Source organism: Sarcophilus harrisii, chromosome 2, assembly GCF_902635505.1.
Source record: "Sarcophilus harrisii chromosome 2, mSarHar1.11, whole genome shotgun sequence".
Taxonomy (NCBI): domain Eukaryota; kingdom Metazoa; phylum Chordata; class Mammalia; order Dasyuromorphia; family Dasyuridae; genus Sarcophilus; species Sarcophilus harrisii.
In genome coordinates this window covers 622,337,840-622,363,337 of record NC_045427.1, presented here as the reverse complement: position 1 = coordinate 622,363,337, position 25,498 = coordinate 622,337,840, and the positions used below count along the sequence as shown (strand labels likewise).

At 32.6% G+C, this 25,498-nt stretch overlaps 2 protein-coding genes and 1 pseudogene across 2 annotated transcripts; all 3 read left to right on the top strand.

Moving 5' to 3' along the window:
• The first annotated feature begins 6,130 nt into the window (after positions 1–6,130).
• On the top strand, positions 6,131–7,096 carry LOC100920352 (olfactory receptor 13A1-like). Its single transcript, XM_003759086.3, has one exon. The coding sequence runs from the start codon at positions 6,131–6,133 to the stop codon at positions 7,061–7,063; it is 933 nt and encodes a 310-aa protein (XP_003759134.3). The 3' UTR covers positions 7,064–7,096.
• Positions 7,097–12,815: 5,719 nt separating this feature from the next.
• On the top strand, positions 12,816–13,792 carry LOC100934576 (annotated as a pseudogene).
• Positions 13,793–18,858: 5,066 nt separating this feature from the next.
• On the top strand, positions 18,859–20,586 carry LOC100919095 (olfactory receptor 6C75-like). The gene has a single exon (XM_003754957.2). The coding sequence runs from the start codon at positions 19,324–19,326 to the stop codon at positions 20,299–20,301; it is 978 nt and encodes a 325-aa protein (XP_003755005.2). The 5' UTR covers positions 18,859–19,323; the 3' UTR covers positions 20,302–20,586.
• The last annotated feature ends 4,912 nt before the right edge of the window (positions 20,587–25,498 follow it).

Below are 25,498 nucleotides of genomic sequence, written 5' to 3'. Positions count from 1 at the left end.
GGAGAATCTTTTCATAGAACATTAGATTCAGAAGGAAACTTACTTAAATGTGAGTTACTAGGCTTCACTGTGTTCTATGTACTTATAGGAGATTGTCAAAGAGATACAACATTTATTTCAATTCATAGCTATATCTGATCTGAATTTAACTGAGAAAGGAGCTCAAAAGTTCTGAATCATGGAGGAGTATTATTCAAAGGTAAATATGAATGATCTACAAAGATTAGTACAATAGATGTATAGAGAAATAATATGAATCCTATATTTTAAATATTTGCTTTGATCATATAAAATGTTTTCATGTGTCAGCAGATACTTGTTTCAAATTACATTTTTTATGGAATTGCAAGCATGTCTCATTTATAAATGCAATCAAATAAATACAAATAAGAAATCCAAAATCAATGTATTATCATTGAGTTTTATTTCAGATTGTGACAGAAACAGGTGGTTGGAAAGCCTTTTTTTTTTCTATTTTCTCATTTCTTGTTCTCATAACTTTGTTCCTGAATTCAGGGTAATGTATAGATCCATTGTATGGTGTTGGGAAGTTTCTGCCTTGGGGATCAGGACATCTGAAATCTGATAGTGAACTCTTTACTAATTCCTTTAGAGAAATTGTTGAGTTTCTGGAGCTGTCTTCTCAAATATAAAATAATTGGATTAGATGGTGTCGCAGATTCTTTACAGTTTCAAACTAATGATCCTGTGAATCTAGCAATCCCTTTACTCACCTGCCATCCAGATGCCACTTGAAGGCTACTAGTTCATAGGAAATCACTACTTCCAAAAGCAACTCTTTCCATTTTGGAAAATTTGGTAAGAAAAAATTTCCTTGTATAATTTTTTTATAGCTGAGTAAATAAGGAAATGATTCATAAAATAAATGCACAGGATCCTTGAAAATAAGGGAAAAAAACACACAAGACATTCCCTAAAGAAGAGAATCACAACTGAATCCCCTCATTTGAAAATACTGTGGACACTTTTAGTTTATCTTTCTATATGATGAATTTGAAAAAGGAAATAATTTTACATTGAAAACTCCTACAGAAAATTGTTCAAAGGAATGTGGGGAATGAACATCACTATGTTTGCTTCTGCCTTTTCCTTTTTTGCTTTGTTTGTCCTTTAACTGTTTATATATTTTTTCAGTATCTCTAATGACAATGCAATTTTAATTTGGCAAACTATGTAAATGGAAATTGTCATAGTCTCACAATCATTCACAATTAGTGTTTTTCAGGAAAGGTACTTTGGAGGCTATTATCCAGGTTAGCTAGTTTGTCTTTGGGGTCAAAAGAGTATCACTTTAATTTAAAACATTCTACCTGGATTGTAAATTAGTTAAAAAGAAACAAGATTGGGAAATACAATCCTTGTTCATTTTATATATTCAGTAGTTCTTTTTTATTTATTCAGTTTTTTTTCTATTCATAATGCTATTTTATAAAACAATTGATTCATATTCACATTATCATTCACTAAAATTCCCAAGCATTTTTCAGATGAACTGCTATATAGATATTTTTCTCTTACCTTCCATGGAAGATAAATTTAGTCTAAATTCTATAATTTCATTCTTCTGCATCTTTTGTATAAATGATTAAAAGTCCTGAGTTGAAATGTCCCATTTATTGCTTTCTATCCATTTTTTTTAAAATCAGGAATTATTTCTTCATAAATTTAATTGCTATATAATTAGGCACACATGTCTATCTTTGCTATTATCCCATTAGTAATGAAAAATTTAATCCTAATACTTTATTTTTTAATTCTTATTTTAAATTAAACTCTGTCTTCTATAATGATTGCAATTGTGATTTTATATATTTACCTGAAGAATAATTTGAGTCTTTCCTCTGTAAGAATTTGTTTAAAAAATTATATATATTCCCTATTGTCAGTATTGTTTGTGGGTTTTGTTAGTATTAAACTTTTAACACAACTAAATTCAATCTATTCATAATTTATATTCTTATAATCACTCTGCAGATGGAAATGTATCCTCTAATAATCATTATAGCATATTCTTCATTAAAGAGGGTCAGTCAACTAGCATTCTTTAAGGGATTTCTGATGTCATCACATATTATCTCTATAGAAATTTAGAACTGCTTTATTTCATTTATATATTACTTTTTTATTTTTGTCAGAGAAAAAAGTAAATTTTCCTATTTTTAATTATTAATTATTTAATTTCCTTTTAATCATTTATACAAAAGATGCAGAAGAATGAAATTATAGAATTTAGACTAAATTTATCTTCCATGGAAGGTAAGAGAAAAATATCTATATAGCAGTTCATCTGAAAAATGCTTGGAAATTTTAGTGAATGATAATGTGAAATGAATTTCTTTCACAAATTTCATACACAAAAGAAAACATATTCCTGAAAATTCAAAAATTATTTGTTTTGAAAAACTTTGTTTTTCAAAGTATTTTTGTAATTTTTCAAGTATTTATTTGAAATTTGTCAACACTATTCTACTCTCATTTATGATCTTTTTTTTCTTATTTGTATCATCCTTAATAAATTCTTAGATAATTTCCCTTTCATTAGTTAGTGAACAGTTTTAAAAGTTCAATTTATTAAATACATAATTTGATGGCCCATCGTCCCTAAGTTTGAACTATCATTGATACTCAGGTTAAAAGCTACTCCTATTTTAGGCAATTTTTCTATGAATTTCTGAAAATTATTCTGCTTTTCAATATTCAGCTCTTGTTTTCACAAAATAATTTTTGGCTTTACCTAAAAGTTAATTTCCTCCACATCTCAGAGTTAGGAGAGATATTAGAATCTCTCCAATTTGATTGAAAGTTTTGCCAAATTTCCATCTCTAAAAATGTTTGTTTTGAAGATCCTTAGTTAAATAGAATCCCCATTCAGTCCATTTCATTTTTGAATAATTCTACTCATTTGGTAGCTTTTCTTTACATGGCTTTATTTTCCTTTAAAACAAATCTATCTCTCTACATACCCAGTTCTCTTCCTACTTCTTGGCCTCTAGCTCCAAGCAGAAGAAAGAAAATACCTCTTTCACAATAATGCAAATTCTAAAAAAGTAAATAAATAAAAATAGCATCCTCCCCCCCTCTTCATGAGCATTTTTTCTGCTGTTCTGCCTGAAATATTTCCACTAGGACTGAACACAATCTTGTTGATGTACTATGAAGAATAGAGTATGAATAGCATTTCCCTTATTCTCAACACTATGCAGTTTAAGCTTATATGAATATATTTGTTTTTATGATGTAATTGACTTATCTTCACATTACCATTTACTAAAATTCCCAGGCATTTTTTTTCAGATGAACTGCTATATAGATATTCTTCTCTCATCTTCCATAACATAAATTTTAGAGCATAAATCAATATTTGATCAAAACATTCATTTTATTAATGAGGAAAACCAAGCCAGTATATTTAATGATTTCTCCAAAATTATACAAGTATTTTGTGGCAAAACTTAAGATTTAAGTTCAGCTCTTCTCATTATAATCCTTACATTTATTCAACAGTTGTCACCCTAAATTTTGTTGTGATTTGCATTTTTGAGCATGTCAAATTTTAAATTTGTTTTAGCACACCAGATTCAGTATGTCTCTTTGTTATTTAAACACTTTGTGTTACTGAACTAGTTATTTTAGCTATGTGATATCAGATATTCTAATTGTTTACAGGATCTTTTCATTTCTAGTGTTAGTTGAAGCTGAATAAAGATGTATGTTAATGTTCTCTGATTTATTTTATTTTACAAACTGTTTTAATTTTGTTTTTTCCACAAAATTTCCTTTTACAAGTTTTTGAAACAGAGAATAAAATGGCAGGTTTTTTTTGACAGCTTTTTAAAGTAACACATAATTCTAACACTTCTCTTGATTGGTCTTCAAGATCTACTTCATGTCATGGCTTTCATTTTTGCTTAAACTACTTGCTTAAACTACTGCTTAAACTTTTTTTCACTTTCATTTTTCTGTCTCCCCATAATATATTCACACTTAAAATCAAACATATTGTTTTATTTACAGTCTAATTTTAAAACGACTAAATCTCCTATCACTTAAAGATTGTTTGATTACACCTAGTTCCTTATTCACTTTGTAATATTCTTTGCAAATGTGTGTCCTTCCTTAAATTCCTTCAATATATGTATTATCTATTCTATTCTATTCTCCAAATTGACTTCAGCTATCACTTGAGCAAATACTAAATTTCTAAAAACCCACAAAAAACTTAAAGGAAGCTATAGTTCCTCACAACATAAAATAATCATAGGGATACTGCTTTTTCTGTTCAATTATAAATTCAGTGAAGTCAGACTGACTAATTCTTATTTCACTTGGCAGCAGGGTTATATAATATTAAATTATATAACACAACAGCTACCCAAATTAAAAAAGAGTAATGTTCAAGGCAGCTAAAGAGTGCATCCTAGGTATGGTGTCAGGTGCAACATATTAAAATAAAGAATAAAAGAAAACCTAGATTAAATTATACCATCAAAACATATGTTCTAAACAGACGTCTTGCAATCATGTCTTTCAAATGAGAAATAATTGATGTGTCCCACCAAAATGCTTGGGATAAGAAAAGATAAAGCAAGTAATATCCTCTGTGAACTTTAGTGAATGAATGAATAAATGAAGAAAGACTTTATTAAGCATTCACAATTTGCCAAACATTGACTTAAGTTTTGAAGATACAAATAGAAAAATGAGACAGTCCCAATTTCTTAAGGAACTACAATCTAATTTGGGGAGATAAAGGGACAGTTGCATGACAGACAAAAGGGCACAGTAGTCCTAAAAATGCAGTTGCAATGAAGTTGATGTATGCCAGAGGTCTTTAAGAGTATACTGCCTTGAAAGTCTAGCAAGTGAGAAGATGTATGACTAACATACAAGATTCAGCAGGAAGATAAGAATAGAATGACTATATGTAACCTGAAATGATGAGATGTAGATTTTATATGAACATCTTCAATGCTTGGAACTATACCATGTATATAATTGGTCTTAAATGAATGTTTATTGGATTGAAATCATTAAATGTTCCATAGGAAATGTTTACTTAAGTTAAACAGAAGAAATTCATCTTTTTCCATGCCACTATAACCAATGCCATTAGGCTTACAGAGATAGATGACTGAAACCCAAAATGAGGGAAATGAAGCTCCAAGAGAAAGATTACAGCTTTGAGCAATGATACAGAAACATGACTTTATAGATCATCCTTCCAGCCCTGTTTTATTCACAAAATGTTTATGGACAAAAGGAAAAATATATATACATGCATAATATATTTAAAAATTAAAAAGCAATGAAGATGAGATAAAATTAAAATGTAATTTTTCAAAATTGATTTTCATACAAATACAACAATAATAACTAGCATTGTGTAGTATTTTTAGGCATGTGATGCTATTTATATGAATGAACTTCTGTGGCCTCCAGAACTCCCCTGAAATATAAGTGCCATTTTATTCCTTATTTTATGAATGAGGATGGGGAATGTCAAGGTAAGTGATTTATCCAGAGACATGAAATTCTAAATATCTGAACCAGGATTTGAAGCCAAAACTTCCTTACTCCAAATCCAATCATCTTTCCACTTTACCATGCATTCTCTCAAGGGTCATTAATGATTCTAAGCATGAAGAGAGACAGCTAGGTGACAAAGTGGATAGGGCACTGAATCTGGAGTCAGGAAGACTCATCTTCTTCCTGAGTTCAAAACTGGTCTCAAACACTTACTATCCCTGTGCCCTGGACAAATTCCTTAACCCTGTTTGCCTCAGTTTTCTCATTTGTAAAGTTAGCTAGAGAAGGAAATGAAAAACCACTCCAAGATCTTTGCCAAGAATCAAACACAACTAAAAAATAACTGAAAAGCATAAAGGAAAACTGGGTTCTATTTAATAACCACATTACAAAGTTAGGCTAGTGGAAAAAAAAGTCTGTTTCAGGTTGTGAAAATATATATTATATTGCTACTGAAATTGTCAATTAAGAAAACCTATATTAGTACTTAAAATCTTTAATGTCTTTTTCAAGTTCAAATAGCACATGTAACTACCCACAGCCTGAGGGTCTCCTGTCTGATCCAGAAAAACTTCCCATCCTAATGGCCAAAAGAAACCAGACAGAGGTGACTGAGTTCATCCTGCAAGGCTTCTCTGAACACCCTGAATTCCGGATCCCCTTATTCAGCAGTTTTCTCTCCTTGTATATGGTGGCCCTCACAGGAAATATCTTGATAATCATAGCCATTGTTGTCAATACCAATCTTCATAGTCCTATGTACTTTTTCTTATTCAATTTGGCCATGATGGACATCATCTGTACCTCTTCCATTCTGCCTAAAGTATTGCAGGGTCTGCTTTCAGAGGAAAACACAATCTCCTATGGGGGCTGTTTGGCCCAGCTGTACTTTCTCACTTGGGCCTTATCATCTGAGTTGCTCCTTTTCACAGCAATGGCATATGACAGGTATGTGGCCATCTGCCATCCTCTACATTACAGTACTATGATGAGCAAGATGCTATGTAGTGTGTTGGCAGCTGGTGTGTGGGTAATCTGTGCCTTCAATTCCTCTATACACACTGGTCTAATGATGAGACTGTCCTTCTGTGGATCTAATGTCATTACTCATTTCTTCTGTGAGATCCCACCTTTATTGTTGCTCTCCTGTACCTCTACCTACATAAACAGTATCATGACTGTCTTGGCAGATGCTTTTTATGGAATATTTAATTTCTTACTGACACTGGTGTCCTATGGCTTTATTATCTCTAGCATCCTTAAAATCAGGTCAGCAGAGGGAAAGAAGAAAGCCTTTTCCACTTGCTCTTCCCACCTAATTGTGGCATCCATGTATTATATTGCTGTGTTCTATGCTTACCTAAGCCCAGTTGCGAGCTATAACCCAGAGAAGAGTAAACTGGCTGGTGTACTTTACTCAATGTTGAGCCCCACTTTGAATCCCCTGATCTACACTCTGAGGAACAAGGATGTTAAACAGGCTCTCAGAAAACTCTTCCCTTTTTGTAGAAATTAAATGATATAGGACTTCAAAAGTATAGATATATGAAAAATTATCTATGTTATAAATATCAGATAACTAAATCTGGCTCTGTCATTCTGACAAAAATGTTTAAATATATAATATATATATATATATATATATATATATATATATATAAGTTAAAGGTGAATAGAGAGGTATAAGTGATTATTGCAGATAAGAGCAAGAAAAACCCACACTTAGACTATGGCAATCTGGAAAGTCTATTTTCCAGGCCATCAGAGAGAATGAAATGCTTCTTGAAAGAATGTAACCAGGACTTCAAAAATAAAAATGAAAGCAATTAGAAAAGGTAGATGTAAGCAAATCTGTATAATAATATAGAAGAAAAAAATGATATGGAGAAGGAAAAGTAGAAGGGTTATGTATAATTGAACATTTTAAGAAAAAAATTAATTGAGAGGATATAAAATGGACCTTTGTTAATCTGCTGAAAGGTGAAAATTGTCACAGAAAGAAGGGAAGAAAAATAACAGCTAAACACATAGAGATAAAAAATAATGCTCTTGAAGAGTGGTGAGGTGACTCCTCGGAGAAGGAAAAGGAGAGACACAGAATCTGTCAAATGAAAGATTATTAAGGAAAAATCAGAAAGGTATATTGGTCCCTGGTGACTCCCTGTTAATGGGTAATGAATTAGTCCCTTTTCAAACTGATAACAAAAAAAATCTTTATCAGAGGTTTATGACTCTATTACCAATACAAAATGTAAAATTCTCCAATATTATCCCAGATGAATGATTATTGAACCCCACTCCTGATTATTTGCATTAAACAAATGAGATCACTAGAAGAAATAGAGAAAACCTTACCAAAAAATCATCAATTCTTTGATAAGACATGATTATTTTCATAATTTCTATTTTCATCCATTAAAAGTAAAGGGGTACTGCAAAAGGAAAAAAAAGTGACCTGGGAAAGAAGTAGATGACTGAGAATATAGTTGGACTGGGATTTCTGGACCATGGCAAACTCCTTGCCAAGAATGGAATTCTCCTGATAAAGATTTACCATTGCCTGCTATCTGATCTACTCAAATTTTATCTAGAATAATGCATTTATTCAATTTTTGAACCACCATTTAGGAAAGACATTGATGGAGAACTTCCAGAGTAAGATGCCGAGGTTGGGGATGAGACCTGAATCCATGCTTTATAAAGATTTACTGAAATTAAACAGAAATATTTAGAAAATGGAAGTATTCATGATGATTGTCTTTAAGCATTTTAATATTGGTTATGTGTATAAGAGATTGCATTTGGCCTCTCTGACCTAAAAGATATGTTAGATGCAATATGTAAAAGCTCCAAAGAAAAGCAAATTTACATTTATGTTTAAGGGGGAAAGATTCTCACATTAGAATTACCAAAAAGTAGAATAAGCTACCTTGAAAATGTTTGAATTTTTCCTACGAAAGTCTTCAAGAAAAAGTTGGGGTATCATTTTTGAAGTATTATATAGAAGGGTTACTTTCTCAGGTATGGTTTGAATTAGGTGGATACTGGGATCCTTTTTATTGCTAAAATTCCAGGATTCTAAAATATCAGGATCTTCTTTTGTGAAAAGAGATGTGTGTTCTGATGAATGTTTCTCATTTTCCTTTGATCAAGAAGCACATTTTGAAAAGAAGTCTTAAGCAGACTATATTGATATTCATCATCTCCCTAAAAAGCTGGAAACCAGAAAGCTTGAGTACAAGGATTCAATGTTTGTATCTTCATGGGAGCAAAGCCATGAGTTGGAATGATTTTTCAATGGTAGCCATTGAAAGTGCCTAAGGAAATGTGGCCAATTTCAGAATAATTTTTCAGAGCATGACATAACAAGAGTGCAGAAAATCTAGCAAATCCTTAAATTATCAGTCTAAATGCTTTAGTTAATGGAAAAATATAAATATGGTTTAATGATTGCTATTTATTTACAATCCCCAGTTAATACAAATAACACATCAAGAATATATATATATATATATATATATATATATATATTTCCAATGTCAAATGTACACTTGCCAAAAAAAAAATATTTTATAGAGAAGTCACACACAGGGAAAGGACTCACAAGGTGATAAGAAAAAAGCAATATAAGGATTCTCTCAAGGTCTCTCAAGAATTTTAGAAATGATTACATGACATGGGAGACATTGGCCCAGGACTGCCTAGCATGACGTGCCCTCATCAGAAAAGTTGCTGGATTCTATGAACAAAGCAGGATTGAATTAGTTCAGAAGAACTGCTAGATGCCCAAAGTTAGAGAAGTCAACTCAAATATTCATAAGGTCTATTTGTGTTTGACCTGTGGCAAAGCATTTCAAGCTCATATTAATCTTATCAGCCACAGTTACACACTGTAACTGGATTCTAGCATAGTGATGTCATTTTGGTCCTCTTTGAGAATGGACAACTGTGTGTAAGTGTGTGTGTGTGAATAAAAAATGAAGACTAATGAACAGATTATTAATATTGCATATATAGAAAATAGCATAAAGGAATGATATTACCCATAAAAATACTCAGCATAACACTGCTTGAAGTTCTTTAAATTTCTCCCTCACCAGGAAATTCATTATTAGGCAATCTCGTTATTCTGTGAGATTAAATCCATCTTTTGTTCAGATCTCATCAGTATCATCTGCTCATCTGACTGGAGCCTCTGACTAGGTCGTAGAGTCATGGCTTCTACCTAAGAAAGAATTTTCAGTCCAGTCGTCTCCCCATTGCTTACTTGCTACACTGTTTTTGAACTTCTTTGAGTTTTCCATCTTTCCCCCCATTTTCATCTTCCTTTTGAATGCTGGCTTTCCCTATTAGATTGTAAGCTCGTTAATGGCAGGGGATTATCTTTGTTCAAATTTATATTTGTATCCTTAGTGCTTAACATACATTGTAAATGCTTAATAAATGTTTTCTGATAATTGACTAAAGTGGTAAAATAAATACTGGCCCCAGAGCAAAATTCCTGTGCAGTCATTAACCATTTCCTGGTACATAGTAAGCATTTAATAAATGACCAGTTAACTATGTTTTAGGAAAAATAAAATATTATTAAATTTTCACAAAATTTATAGTGAATAATAAAAATATTCTTTTTGCAAAAAATATTTGAGTGGAATATGTGTATTTTGTAAGGAAAATATTAGTATTCATAAAAAAGATTATGTTCCTCTTTGATAAAATGAATGATAATAGGATCATAGATTCAAAGCTAAAAGTTTCCTTAAAGATTATTAAGGATATTGAAGCCTATAGAATTTAAATCATTTAAGTAGAAGAAAGGAAAGAAGAAAATAAGTATTTATGTATAATTTTGTTTTTACCAAGTTAGAAGTAAAATTATTCTATCATTCCTCCATTTGTTGACATTGTAAACTGAACTGTCAAATTTTATGTTAAAAATTAACTTCAAACTACATATGAAATCCTGATAGTAAAAGTTTAAGGTTACAATGTGAGATTTGCAAAATAAGGTATGCCTGAGATTAATCAAGAAGACTGATCCCTTGAAGAGTTTTGCCCATTTGAAAACAAATCTTGTTCACTTTATACAAGGTGTCTTTATAAAAGGACACTTCACCTTTTAATTAGCAAAACAAGAGTTATCATCTTGTTCTTTCTTCTCAAACAGGACTAATAATATCAAGAGGGTGATAACTTGACTTGCAAGTGAATTGGTTCTGAGACAGAGCTGCTACAAGTTGTCAGCCTTATTCTCTCCTCCAGAATGATGGAAGTCCAGTGGAAAGACCAAGGTCAAGATTAAATGGTCCAGGATGCAGTGGGTGACTTTGGACTTTCTAATTTAATGTCTTTTCCAGGACTCAGTTTGTCTGAGGCATAACTATTCAATGACTAAAACAAAACCTTCTCCTAAGTACCTAATTCATTTTTTCCTACAAATACAACATCCATAAAAGGAGTAGACTTAAACTAAGACCAACGTACTAATGAGGCATAGGAGTAAAAGAAAAAGTTTAACTCACAAAACCTGCTCTGGAAATCTTTCTTTGTAGAGACCTCACACAGAACCCTTGTCGTTTGTCCTTTCCTCTCAAAAAGGACCAATGATATCAAGAGGGTAATGTCTTGAATTGCCCTTGAAATGGATTTGAGTAAGGTGGAGATGTGCAAAGTTGGTTAGCCTCATCTCCCCTTCTCCAATCTAGAGACAAGAAAAAGGACAAGAAAACTAATAATGACACAGGAAGTGATGAGCAACTTTGCCCTATGATCAATCACAACTTGAACCAAATGTATATAAAATGATTTTGCTTTTCTATGAAGTAACTTGGATCTTAAAGATTTGAGGGTGGATATTAGATCATTGAATCATCTGAGCAATAATACAGAACACTTCTGTGGGAGGAAATATGGAAGTCATTCTTTCCATGTTCAATAATACAGTTTAGTAAACTTCCTAGATTCAGTGAAAGATGATGAGATGATGATGATGATGATGATGATGATGTGTATGTGCATTTAGAAATTTTGGAGTTTTAAGGAATGTGCCTCCTTGATTTCTGCCTTCAAACAGCCTCTAGCATGCATTGTGCTGTAATGATGGCACCTCTCCTTTTCTCTCACACCCATCCAAAGCTTCTTTTACCACTTCCCCAGTGGATGATGAGGTGCCATAATAGATTAAAGGGAAGGAGTTACTAATTGTCCAAACAGTTGTAACTGCTCTTCAGAATTAGAGAATTATATTTCTGCCAAAGAAAAGACAACTTAGTGAGGGTTAGGATTGAACAATGCTACCAAAAAATATCATTGGACAGACTGTCCTTCAATCCTTTTTAATGACAAAATAGATATGAATAAAAGAGAAATTTGTGTTGATAAATATCATAAGAATTAAGAGTGCCAAAGAGGCTCAAAAATATTAGAATTTTTAGGGATTTCAATATAATAATAGTCCTCATTTATAGAGTATTTTAAGATTTGCAAATCTTTTCATATATTGTTTCATTTAACCATCATAATAACCTTATAAAGTAGGTCTTATTATTTGCATTTAACAGATGTGAAACTTAGGGTCAAAGAAGTAACTAATTCTAGCTCAGAAAGATAAGAATTGTCTAAAGTGGAATTTGATAGTAAGTCTTCATGTACCCAAACCTAATATTTCACCATGCAGTCTTTCAAGGGATAGCAATAACACTAAGAATGTATGCAGATCATGGTAAAATTAAGCATCACATTATGAAGTTTGCAGCGTTCAATGGAAAGATAAGTACACTTCCTGAGAATATGTCAATTTTATGGTGTTCCTAAAAAATGACACATTTAAGAAAATAAACTGCATTAGTCCTAAATCAACATCTTTAATTTCTTTATCAAATTCAAGACAAATATTTGTCATTAAGAGACAATTGAATAGCACACTGGATAGAATGCCAGACCTGGATTCACAAATATCCAGGTTCAGACACTTACCAGTTGTGTTATCCTGAGCAAGTAACTTAATTTCTGTTTGCCTTACTTTTCTCATATGTAAATAGGGAGAGTAATAGCTCCTACTTCCTAAGGTTGTTGTGAGGATCAAATTGTGAAGATAATAATTGTAAAGTGTTTAACACAACATCTGACATATAAATGACTATATAAATGTCAGTTCTTTGCCATCATCATAATCATCATCATGTTTAATAGTATTATTATTATATAGCTCATGAAGCTATCCAGAGTTCAAGGATATCCTGCCTCATCCAGAAAATTCTCTCACACAGATGGCTATGATTAATGAGACACAGACAATTCAGTTCATCCTCCAGGGATTCTTTGAACTCCCTGAACTCTGGATCCCCTTATTCATTTGTTTCCTCTCCTTATACATGGTGGCCCTCACTGGCAATGTCCTAATCATCACAGCCATCATATTCAACTCACACCTCCATAATCCCATGTACTTTTTCCTATTTAACTTGACTACAATGGATGTCATCTGAACCTCCTCTATTCTTCCCAAAGTGCTTTTTTAAGGGTTGCTCTTAAAGGAAAACACCATCTCCTTTGGGGGCTGCATGGCCCAGCTCTACTTTCTCACTTGGTCTGCATCGTCTGAATTACTTCTATTCACTGTCATGGCTTATGACCGCTATGTGGCCATCTGTCATCCCCTACCTTATGGCAGCATGATGAGCAAGACACTCTGTAGTATGTTGGCATCTGGAGTGTGGGGCCTCTGTGCCTTCAATACTGCCATCCACACAGGTCTGATGATTCAGTTGTCTTTCTGTGGACCTAATATTGTTATTCATTTCTTTTGTGAAATGTGAGGTTCCCCCTCTCTTGCTGCTCTCTTGTAGTCCTACATATGTGAACAGGATCATGATAGTGCTGGCAGATGCCTTCTATGGAATACTAAACTTTGTGCTAACATTGATTTCCTACAGTTTGATCATCTCTAGCATTCTGAAAATAAGGACAACAGAAGGAAAGAAGAAAGCATTTTCCACCTGTTCCCCCATCTTATAGTGGTATCCATGTATTATACTGCTGTGTTCTATGCCTACATAAGCCCAGTCTCAAGCTACAACCCAGAAAAGAGTAAACTGGCTGGTGTGCTATATACCATGTTGAGCCCCACCTTGAATCCTCTGATCTACACTCTGAGAAACAAGGAGGTCGAACAGGCCCTCAGAAAAATACTCCCTTTCTCCAAAAATTAAATGATGTTGTTGGAAATGACAAAAGAGATGATTTCAGAGAAACTTTGGAACATTTGTATCAACTAATGCAGAGTGAAAAAAGCAGAACCAAGAAAATGCTTTATACAATAACAACATTTTAGGGACAAAAAACTTTAATGTATTTAAAAATTCTAATCTATGCCATGAGAAACCATGACTCCAAAGGATTAATAAAGAAGCACACTACCTACCTCCTGACAAAGATATAATGGATTCAAGATAAAGAATGAGGCATACATTTTTGAAAAAGGACAATAAGAGAATTTATTTTATTTGGCTATTAATATTTACTAGAAAAAATTGCTTTTTTTCTCTTAGACGGGTGAGTGAGAAAAAGAATGAATAAATTATTTTCTATTGAAAAACTAGTTGAAAGAATAAAAAAAATTAAGGTGGGGAAAGGGAGAGGAATTTGGAATGCAAGGTTCTGCAAGGGTCAATGTTAAAAAAAAATTATCCATTTGAAAATAAAAAAGTTTTAATTTAAAAAAGAAAACAAAAAATAAAAATTTTCATCAATATTCATTAGGGAGATTGGTTTGTAATTTTCTTTATTTTGGTTTTTCCTGTTTTAGGTATCAGTGCCATATCTGTGTCATAGAAGAAATTTGGCACCACTCCTTCTTTACCTATTTTTCCAAATAGTTTACATAATATTGGAATTAATTATTGTTTAAATGATTGGTAGAATTCACTTGTGAATCCAGCTCACCATGGAGATATTTTTTAGGTAGTCCATTAAGGATTTTTCAATTTCTTTTTTCTGAAATAGGATTATTTAAGTAATGTATTTCCTCTTCTGTTAACTTTGGCAATTTGTACTTTATAAATATCTATCCATTTCAGTTAGATTGTCAGATTTGTTGGCATACAGTTGGGCAAAATAGCTCCTAATTATTGCTTTAATTTCTTTTTCATTGGTAGTAATATAATATTATATTATATTAATATTTATTGTAATTTATGTTATATTTATTATATTATTATTTTATATAATATATTATTATAAATTTTATTATGTATTATATTACATATACTATATTATTATAAAATTTTATAGTATATATAAAATTTATTATATATAATATATATATATTATATGAATTATAATTATTATATTATTATATATTATTATATTATATTATAAAATTTATATTATATTGGGTCTTAAAAGGAAGAATTTACTATTTCTGTCTTTCTGCATTTGATAGTGTGGTTTTTATGCCCTAATAAATTCATGGTCACTTTTTGTGTTGGTGCCATATATTGTAGAGAAAAAGGTATATTCTCTTCTATCCTTACTCAATTTTCTCCAGAGGTCTATCATATCTAAGTTTTCTAGGATTCTATTAACTTTCCTAGTTTCTTTTTTGTTTATTTTGTGTTTAGATTTGTCTTATTCTGAATGAGACCAACTATTTATTGAAAAAGGAAATCCAGATCAAGTAGAACATATGGAAGAGACAATTTGGCAAGGAGTGAGAGATAATGTGGGGTGACAAAGAAGTGCATAAACAATAGGATGATAGAAATGCCCTTGAGTCTTCAAGGGTCCAAGAGTAAGGTTGTTAATATCAATTTGGTTGCTACTTGTGAGGTTTTACTTACTCTACCATCCACCAAGAAGAATAGATGAAAACATTAGTTTTAAAGGTCAAATTGATACTTTATTGGACAGTTAGGTGACACAATGGACAAAGTGCCAGATCTGTAATCAAGAAGATTTGATTTCATATCCAATCTGAGATACTTACTGGCTGTGTAACTTTGGGCAAGTCACAATCTTATTTATCTCAGTTTCCTCACCTGTAAATGAGCTGAAGAAGGAAATGGCAAAACAATACAGTAACTTTGCCAAGACTTCAAATCCCAAGGGGGTCATGAAGAGTTGGCCATGAGTGAAAAACAGATAATTTATTACAAATCTTTTCCCTGGACTTTAGATTTCAAATTGGGACTTAACAGATCTCTTGGGCATTTACATATATTCCACTATGTAAACTTTGGCAGGAAAACATGGAAACTGGTAAACAAATACAGTTACAAAGAATAAAAGCGTAAAGACTATCATGGTGCTGCTATTTCCCATTTTCAAAAGTGTCCTCTTCGTTGCTTCTAGAGAATCCCCATTGATTTTGGACTAAATCATTTTCTATTTTAGCTCATTTTAATTACTTTTTGGCATAGGCAATTTCTTATTATATATCTTAGCGATTTCTATTAGAGAACAATTAAATATCCAAGTGAGGAGTGTGGCAGAGATACTAATAATCTTCAATGTAAATTAATCCACATCTGGGAAAAAATGGTTGCAATAATTAATTTTGGAAACATGAAACATTGAGTATAATCCTATGGTACTTTTCCTATAGAAACTATGCAAAAGAAAAAATCAACATATCCAAAATAATTTTCTTCTCCTTGAGATGGATTTATAGTACTTAAGGTGTCCTGTTTATTTTGATAGCCTATAGGAAAAGATCTAGACATTGCTCTGAGCAGTCAAAGTAGGAAGGCTTTTAGAATGTGGGAAGCATGTCATTCTTTCTCATTAAAACTAAACCATCTAACAATGAGAATTCAAAAATCAGTTGTGCATGTGATCAAAACTGTGAAACTGATATTTTTCTGGATTATGGAAATCTTGGCTTTATGGAATGATTTTAATGGTATCTTGGCTTTATGGGATGATTTTAATGGTCCTTATTAACCCTAGCTATCTAGTTGTTGTGCTATATATGTTGAAATCTTCTCTCAGATCAACATCGATATATCTCACATATAATCATTTGTATATTTTCTTTTTATTTTAGCACAGACAAAAGAAGTGATTTACTAGATGAATGAAGCAGAAGGGAGACAAGACAAACTTCTGCGACCTACTTCTGTGTGAGTTCTTTCATGCCCACCATTTTGCATTTTTATCCTTTTGTACTAAAGCAGAATTAAAAGGCACCCTGTATGTAAGATTTAAGCCAATCTTGACAAGCAGATTTAAATGGGACAATAAATTAGAGTGAATCAATAACAACTAATAATTGCAGATAACATTTATATGGTGCTTATTATGTGCTACACTGTGCTAAGTGGTTTACAATTATTTTATTTTATCCTTGCAACACTAGGAAGTAAGTACTATTATTATTTCCATTTTATAGATGAGGAAACTAAAGCAGAGGTTAAGTGACTTGCCCAACTTTAGACAGTTAGCAAATATCTGAGTTCATATTTGAAATTAACTCTTCCTGACTTCAGGCCCAGAATTCAATCTACTGTGCCACATACCTGCCTCATGCTATAGGGGAAATTAAATAGCAGCAAACAAAAACTAAGGCTTCAAGAAAAAAAAAAAAAACCCTTGATATTCGAGGAAAACTGCCAAATGTGTTGGTGGGAAAAAGTGGAGTTATTTAAATGCAAGTTACTCTCTGCATAAGATTGAAACAACTCTTATTACACTATCTAAAAATTAGGGTTTTTGTTTTGATTTATCTCAGTGATCATCATCTTTCTAGCTTTTCACCCTTATACCTCTGGCTTTATTCTTGACTTTCTGTCTCTATCTCTCTCCCTCTTTCCCTTTCTTATCCTGCACATCCAATTAATTGTCAAATCTTGCCATTTCTACCTCCAAATATTTTTTGTATCCTATTTCTTTTCTCCATCTCACAACCTTATTTCCAAGCCCTCATTTTAGTTAGGGTCCTTATCACCCGACTCCTATTTTACTATAGGATCTTCCTAATTGTTCCTATACCTCAAATTTCTCATATTCTCCATACAATCAAATTAATTTTCTCTAAATATAACTTACACTCATAATTCCCACACTCAATTAACTCCAGTAGTATTTCTAGAATAAAAAAAACTAAATTCCTTTATTTAGCCTTTAAAGTCAATCCCACATCAACTTATCTTTCCATCCTCATGAAACATTTTGCTCTTTGAATTTTGCAATCCAACTGAACTGTTCTTTCCAGAAGATACTTACCCAATCTCCTGTTAGGGTTATCTTCCCTTATCTCCAACTTGTAACAAAACCTCTTTTCCTTCATAATGCAGCTCAAGTACCAGTTTTTTCATGAAACTTTTCCTGATACTCCCAACTGCTAGTTCCTTCTCTTCTGAATTAAATTTTATGTTCTTTATATTTATTCTTTATATACTTATATGTGTACCTATTCACCCTTACGTCTTCAAAATATAAGTTTCTTGTGAACAGGAATTATTTCATTCATTTTTTTAATCTCTCATGTTTAACTTAGTACCTGTAACATAGTTAGTACTTAAAGTACAATAATTGATTGATTGTTAACCTGATATAATGGAAATAATACTGGAATTTATATCAGAAATCCAGGATTCAAGTCTGCCTTTTCCTAAACTGGTAACACTGAGCATGTCACAAAATCTCAATGAAAGAAAGAAAGAAAGAAAAATTATTTTTCTTTGTGAAAATGCTTGTAATCAGCAACTTTTTTCCTCAGGAGCTTTTTTGGTATAGTATCAGAAGTAAACATCATTTCAAATATCATGAAATTGTCACCAACAATGAGGGTTAATACCCTTGCGGGGTTTTGAAGTACCATAACAGTATCAAATCTAAGAATATTATAGTTTTTGTTCATTTCTTTACATTAAATTAATTATTCTGACTTGAACTGGGCAGTCTATGCTTATTTCAAGGCTGTTATACCTGAACATAGATGACTAGGTTTCATTTCAATAACAGGAAGATCTGACTTAATGAATAACATATCTTTGTTTCACCTTTCATCAAAATAGGAGAATTATATGAATGGAGATGGGACTTAACTTATTTCATCAGTGTTGCTATTTGTCTTTCATATTGGAAAAATATGAATGACAGAATGATGTCCTCATGCTCATTATGATGGTGTCAAGGTCATCAATGTAGAGAAGCTCCAGGTGAGGAACTTTCTTTGATAATACACAATGATACACAATCTGTTGGCTCAGGGAGTTGCTTAGGGGTCATGAGATGTGAAATGATCTGCCTAGCATCACACAGCCAGAACAATCCAGTGATTGAAATTGAATCCAACTATTTTAGGCTGGCTCTTTATCTGACAGTGTATCTTCTCTCAAGAGAATCATAGCAGCAAGGAAGCTTAGATTCTCTTTATATTTGGATGAGCTGTCTCCTATCATATTTGCAATTGACAGAGAGGCCTAGTGAAAAGCAATGTGGTCATGAAGCCACAAAGACCTACATTAAGTTCTTGCCTCTGACAAATACTCACTTATATGAACTTGAGCAAATCATTAAAAGTCAGCACTCTAGGCAGTGTCTGGAACATATTTATGAACTTAATAAATGTTTATTGACTGACTGGTTGACTAAGAGTCTAAATTGTAAAGAAGTTGCTCACTTGAATTAATCATCTAGGGCTTCACTCTAATAATGAAATCACAGATTCAGACTCTACTTAATCCCTGTCCCTAAATTATTCTATGATAACCTAGGATCAAGCTGTGCTTAAGGTTTACTGTTACTATTCATCATTCAATTAATAATAAATCTATGTGCATCATAGATCAAATGAGGAAAACAGCAGAAATGGGAAATGGAACAACTGTCCAGGAATTCATCCTGGAAGGATTTCCTGCTCTCCAGCACCTGGGAAAATTCTTCTTCACCCTCATTTTATTGGCATACTCAGTTGCTTTCACAGGAAATACAATTATCATCACCCTTACATGGGCCGACTACCACCTCCAAATCCCAATGCATTTTTTCCTCAGTAATTTCTCTTTCTTAGAAAACTGCTTTATAACAACAGTTATACCCAAACTCCTTTTGATCTTTCTATGGGGAATGCAAAAAATTTCCTTTCTTGGATGTCTTATCCAAGCCTTTTTTTTTCTATTTTGGGGATCAACAGGTTTTTTGCTTCTGGCTGTAATGTCCCTAGACAGGTATATAGCCATTTGTAATCCTCTGCATTACCCCAGCATAATGACCAGGAAGGTATGCTTCCTCTTAGTCATATTCTGTTATGTTTCTAGTTTCTTCGTAGTTGTTGGGGTTATCTTAAAGGTCTCAATGTTATCCTTCTGTGGCTCCAATGTTATCAAACATTTTTTATGTGATGTGACTCCTCTGACACATCTCTCATGCTCTGACACCAAGTTTTTTGAATCATTGGTTTTTGCACTTGCTATTCTTGTACTCGTGTCTTCCCTAACTATAACTATCATAGCTTACACAAATATAATAATCAAGATAGTAAATCTCCCTTCAGTCAAAGAGCGACAGAAGGCTTTCTCTACCTGTTCTTCCCACCTCATTGTCCTCTGTCTATTATATGGAAGTAGTGTTTTTATATATCTGAAGCCAAATCAAGCCAAAACTTTTGACACCAATAGAGAAGCAGCTCTAGTGAATACTGTGGTGACCCCTTTACTGAATCCTTTCATTTATACTCTAAGAAACAAGCAGGTCAAACAAGCTTTGAGAAATATTCTTTACAGGATTAAATTGGCAAGATGGATTCATTAAATCATTATCTTGTAAATGTGCTTATTTAATGCACCTGTCAGTGAAGCTAAAATTCTCCCTATAGAATTCTGACAACTATAGACCATTTCTCCCCATGTTTTTAATATTTTATTTTCCACAATTACATGTAAAATAATATTTTACATTAGTTTTTAAAACTTTTAGTTCCAGATTATCTCCCTTCGTCCTCTCACCATAAAAAGAAACGTGAAGTTATACCAAACATTTCCAGAAAAATCACATTATAAAAGAAAATCCAGATCCCCCCCCCAAAAAAAAAAAACTTCAAGAGAAAAATATTTTAAAAAGTCTGCTTCAGTCTGTCTTCAGATACAAGCAGTTCATTCTCCAAGTATGAATAGCATTTTTCATCATAAGACTTTCAGAGTAGTTTTGGTTCATTGTATTGCTGAGAAGACCAAATTCATTCATAACTGATCAACCCACAACTTTGCTATTACTATGTACACAATATATTTCATTTTGCTTGAGTTCACAGAGGACTTTTCAGGTTTTTCTGATAGCAACCTGGACCTGTTCATGATTTCTTATGAAATAATAATATTGCAATATAGCCACATACCACAATTTATTCAGACATTCCTCTAATGGTCATCCCTTCATTTCTCCATTCTTTGCCTTGAGAAAAGAGCTGTTATAAATATTTTTGTACATATAGGTTCTTTTACTTTATAAAATCTCTTTTGGGATTCATGTTAAGTAATAGTATTATTAAGTCAAAGAATATGCATGATTTTATAGTTCTGCAGGCATAATTCATATCTTTTGATCATTTAATCATTTATTAATTGGAGAATAGCTCTTTTTTTTTAAATAAATTTGACTCACTTCCTTATACATGAGAAATGAAGCCTTCATCAGAGAAACCTGTTTTAAAATTCTTTTTCATAATTATTATTGATAACTGTATATTCCCCCTGTTTATTCTGCTCTTTTCTTTCATACTGCGCCTCTTCAAAAGAGTTTTGTTTCTGACCAACACTTCCCCCAATGTGCCCTCTCTTCTATCATCCTTCCTCTTCTCTCATCTTTCCCACCACTCCCCCTCCTACTTTCTGCAGGGTAAGATAGATTTCTATATGTGTTTAGATTTAAACCTGATGAGTTTCATTATCCAACTTAAGGTTCCACTAAAGTCTTAATTTGATGGCCACTTGGAGCAGGGGGGAGAACTTGAGTTCTCAAGGACAATATGGGCCTTCAAATGTTTGAATGAGGTTTAGCCTCACTTAATTAAGGAGAATTATGGCTAGATGTTTAGTCCATAAGTTAGGAATTCAGCTTTTAATGTGATGCATGAAACAATCAACTTAGGCCATGGAGAAAACATGATATAAATTTGATATAATGTGAGCTTTTTAAGAATTTTTGTCTTTGTACACTTATTTAAATCCAATTTATGGACTACTCTAAGTGTTTGTTACCTGTGATGTCATTGGTCTTCTTTGAAAATAAACATATTACCAAAAAAAACCAATTGTTTAATAACTACTTAGTGATAATTAAATCAGTATACAAAAAGAAAAAAATATATACCTCTTTCAAAGTTTTGAAGTAATACTTTAGGATCCTTGTTTTCATTCAACATTTATGTTAAGTTCATTTTGCCACTTTAAATAAATAATTTACTTCACAACTTGGTGGAGAAAGGTATCAGATTATGTTGAGATGCATGTGTTAGGAAGATGCATGTTGAGACAGATTAAGAATTTTATCAATTTTATATTTATTGGCATACTTGATGTGCCTCAAAGGATTGTTTCCACGATAAAAATAAAAATGAAAATTACTTTTTCCTGTGCTACTAGTAATGATACTCCTGCTCTTATACAGCAAGCTACCACTAAAGGTTTCCAGAGACTTCCAGGAGAAAGTACTATTTTTGAAAGTTATATAATGTACATGAGGCTGAGGATGAGCAGTATAAGTCAGGAGTATCTTCTTTCTCCAGATCCCAAACACCCAAACATCTCAGTGTTATATCCAAAATATTCACATAGGGACATAGCTAAGAAGAGGGTTAAAACTAATATATAAGCTAAAGGACTAGACTAACTAAATTGTTTCTGATATCCAGATTTGCTCCCCTGCTTTTTACATAATGCTTAGATAGTAGAAATAAAGGAGCAAACAAGACTTATAGCTGAGAAAAGTAGAAAGTACTCCTAAGATACAAAGTGAAACTGAGATGCAGTGCTAGATCCCTCCTTTCAAAAATCTACCTTCTCAAAGAAATTTATGGCCCAAGAAGATCTAGAAAACATTATGAAATGCAACATGGATAATTTTGATTATATTAAATTAAAATTAAAAGTTTTGTACAAAACCAATGCAGCCAAAATTAAAAGGGAAGGAGAAAACTGAGGGTGGGAAGTTGGGGGTGGGGAATTACATCCACGGGTTCTGATAAGAGCCTCATTTCTAAAATATATAAAGAATTAATTCAAATTTATAAGAATATAAGCCATTCTCCAACTAATGGCCAAAGGATATGAAGAATTTTCAAATGAAGAATTTAGAGCATTTCTAGTTATATAAAAATGGTCTAAATCACTATTGATTAGAGAAATGCAAATTAAGACAGTTCTGTGGTACCACTACACAATTACCACTACACAACTCTCAGATTAAGATGACAAGAAAAGATAATGAAAAATGTTGGAGATGTGGGAAAATTGGAACATTAATACATTATTGGTGGAGTTGTGTTCACTGTTCCAACCATTCTAGAGAGCAATTTGAAACTATGATCAAAGGGCTATCAAAACGTGCATACCCTTTGATACCCAGTATTTCTAGTGGGCTTATATCTCAAAGAGATCTTAAAAGAGGGAAAGTGTCACACTTATGCAAAAATGTTTGTGGCAGCTGTTTTTGTAGTGGCAAGAAACTGGAAACTGAACGGAGGCCCATCAGTTGAAGAATAGCTGAATAAGTTATAGCATATGAATGTTATAAAATATTATTGTTCTATAAGAAATGATCAGAAGGATGATTTGAGAGAGGGCTGGAAAGACTTACATGAATTGATACTAAGTGAAATGAGTAGAACCAAGAGAACATTACACACAGAAATAAGAATAATATGTGATGATCAATTCTGATAGACTTGGTTCTTTTCAACAATGAGGTGATTCAGGCCAATTCCAAAAGACTTGTGATGAAGAGTCATCTACATCCAGAAAGAGGATCCTGGGGACTGAATATGAATGACAACATAGTATTTTTACCTTTTTTGTTATGTGTGCTTGTTTTTTTATTTCTCACTCATTTTTTTTCCTTTTTGATCTGATTTTTCTTGTACAGCATGATAAATATGTATAGAAAACTGTAATGTTTAACTTATATTGGATTACTTGCTGTTTAGAGAATGGGTGGGGAAAAGAGAGAGAAAACTTTGGAACACAAGGTTTTGCAAGGGTGAATGCTGGAAACTATCTTTGCATGTATTTTGAAAATAAAAAGCTTTTATTTTTAATCTAAGTGAATCTAAGATTCACTCTCAACACTAAAAAATGAAACCTAATCATCAATTGGAGCAGAGAACCACCCTGTTGCTACAGGACAAAAAGAACACTCTTTCCCCTAACTTCTTACTCTTTTTGTGATTTAATCTCATTGATCTCATGAAGTAATTTAATCTCCTTGAACTTCAATTTTCTCATCTGTAAAATGAGGTTGTGACATAAAGTTACTTTGGAGGTACCTCCTTCTGCTAGATCTATAAAGATGAGTGGGATGAAGGGTAAGGAAAAAAATTAGATGCCTTGTCCTGACACCAAGTTTTATGAAAATTGAGTCTTCACTACTTAAGTTGAAAAATTATTCTTATTGATTTCTAGGTCTGATTTTGATTTTCATTGTGAGCTCATAAAAGCATCCTAAACTCAGGAGACTTTCTGTATATAAAAATGGAACTAACAAAGCTTATATATTATTATTCTGAAATATCTCTAAGAAGAGATTTATAAAAATCCCTCTTAAATTTTTCATTGTTAAGTTCCAGTTCAGATTCTAGATATATTCCTCCTGGGGAAAAAAACATTATGTGATGACCGCATATTTTAAAATCAGCCTGAGTCAGGAATTCAGCTTAAGGGAAAATCTTCAATCTTTATTCTCAGTAGAGGTGAAGAAGGATTGGAGGTAAAGGGGGATCAGAGGTAAAGGGAGATTAGCAATGTCAGCAGCTGCATCAAGAAGCCAGCCAGACCAGAAACCACAAAACCAGAACCCAGCCAGCAGTCTGTCTCCACCTCTCTTCCTGCCCCTCTGCCTTCACCCACCAAAATCGTCATTTCCTATACATCACATCAGGACTTGTACAGAGAGTGGGTGGGGGCCATTCTTTCTCCAAGCATATATATTAATAGAGTATGGTCCAATTACTATTTAGCCTCACGTGCTTGAGACCTCAGTGCATCAACTCAAGCCTCAGCCCATTACAATATCACAATTATATTCCAAACCATATGTGAGTAGTATCCATTTTTCAAAAAAAAATACCAGTTTTTAAATGATCCTTGCATTTTGTCATTGAAATAAAGAAATATATTGAAATATAATTGAGTCGGGGGCAGAGCCAAGATGATGGAGAAGGCACACATGACTTTCTAAGCTCCTCTCTTGCCCTCACTATCAATATTATATTCAGCCTCAAAAATAGGCTTGACTGCTACAACTCATAAAGATTTACATCTCTCCCTGCTCTGCAAAGTAAGCTGGTAACCCCCTTCCCCTGAAGGCATACCCTAAAGGCTTTAAAAAATGAATAAAAAATGAAAAGGACGATTGACAGCTTCTATACAGAAAAAGAGTAGGTCTGCAACCCTGAAGAGACTAACAGCAAACAGACACTAGACAATACCCCAAAGGGGAACATTACCTGTCCCCTTTTACATAATGCTCTCATAGAAGAAAGTCTCTTTGGCTGGTGAGTTGTTATACTGCTAATCTTTAGATTGTAGATCTAGGAGAGATAATCTGAGGATTATTGGACTTTCCAAAAATTATGATAAAAAAAGAGCCTCGATACTATTTTACAAGAAATCATCAAAGAGAATGGTCCAGAGGTAATAGAATCAGAAGGTAAAATAGGCATTGAAAGAATTTATCGAACACCTTCTGAAAAAGACCCTAAAATAAAATCTCCAAGGAATATTGTGGCCAAACTTCA

Coding starts and splice junctions, on each gene's coding strand:
- LOC100920352 (XM_003759086.3), top strand. CDS start 6,131: ATGGCCAAAAGAAACCAGACAGAGGTGACTGAGTTCATCCTGCAAGGC.
- LOC100919095 (XM_003754957.2), top strand. CDS start 19,324: ATGTGCATCATAGATCAAATGAGGAAAACAGCAGAAATGGGAAATGGA.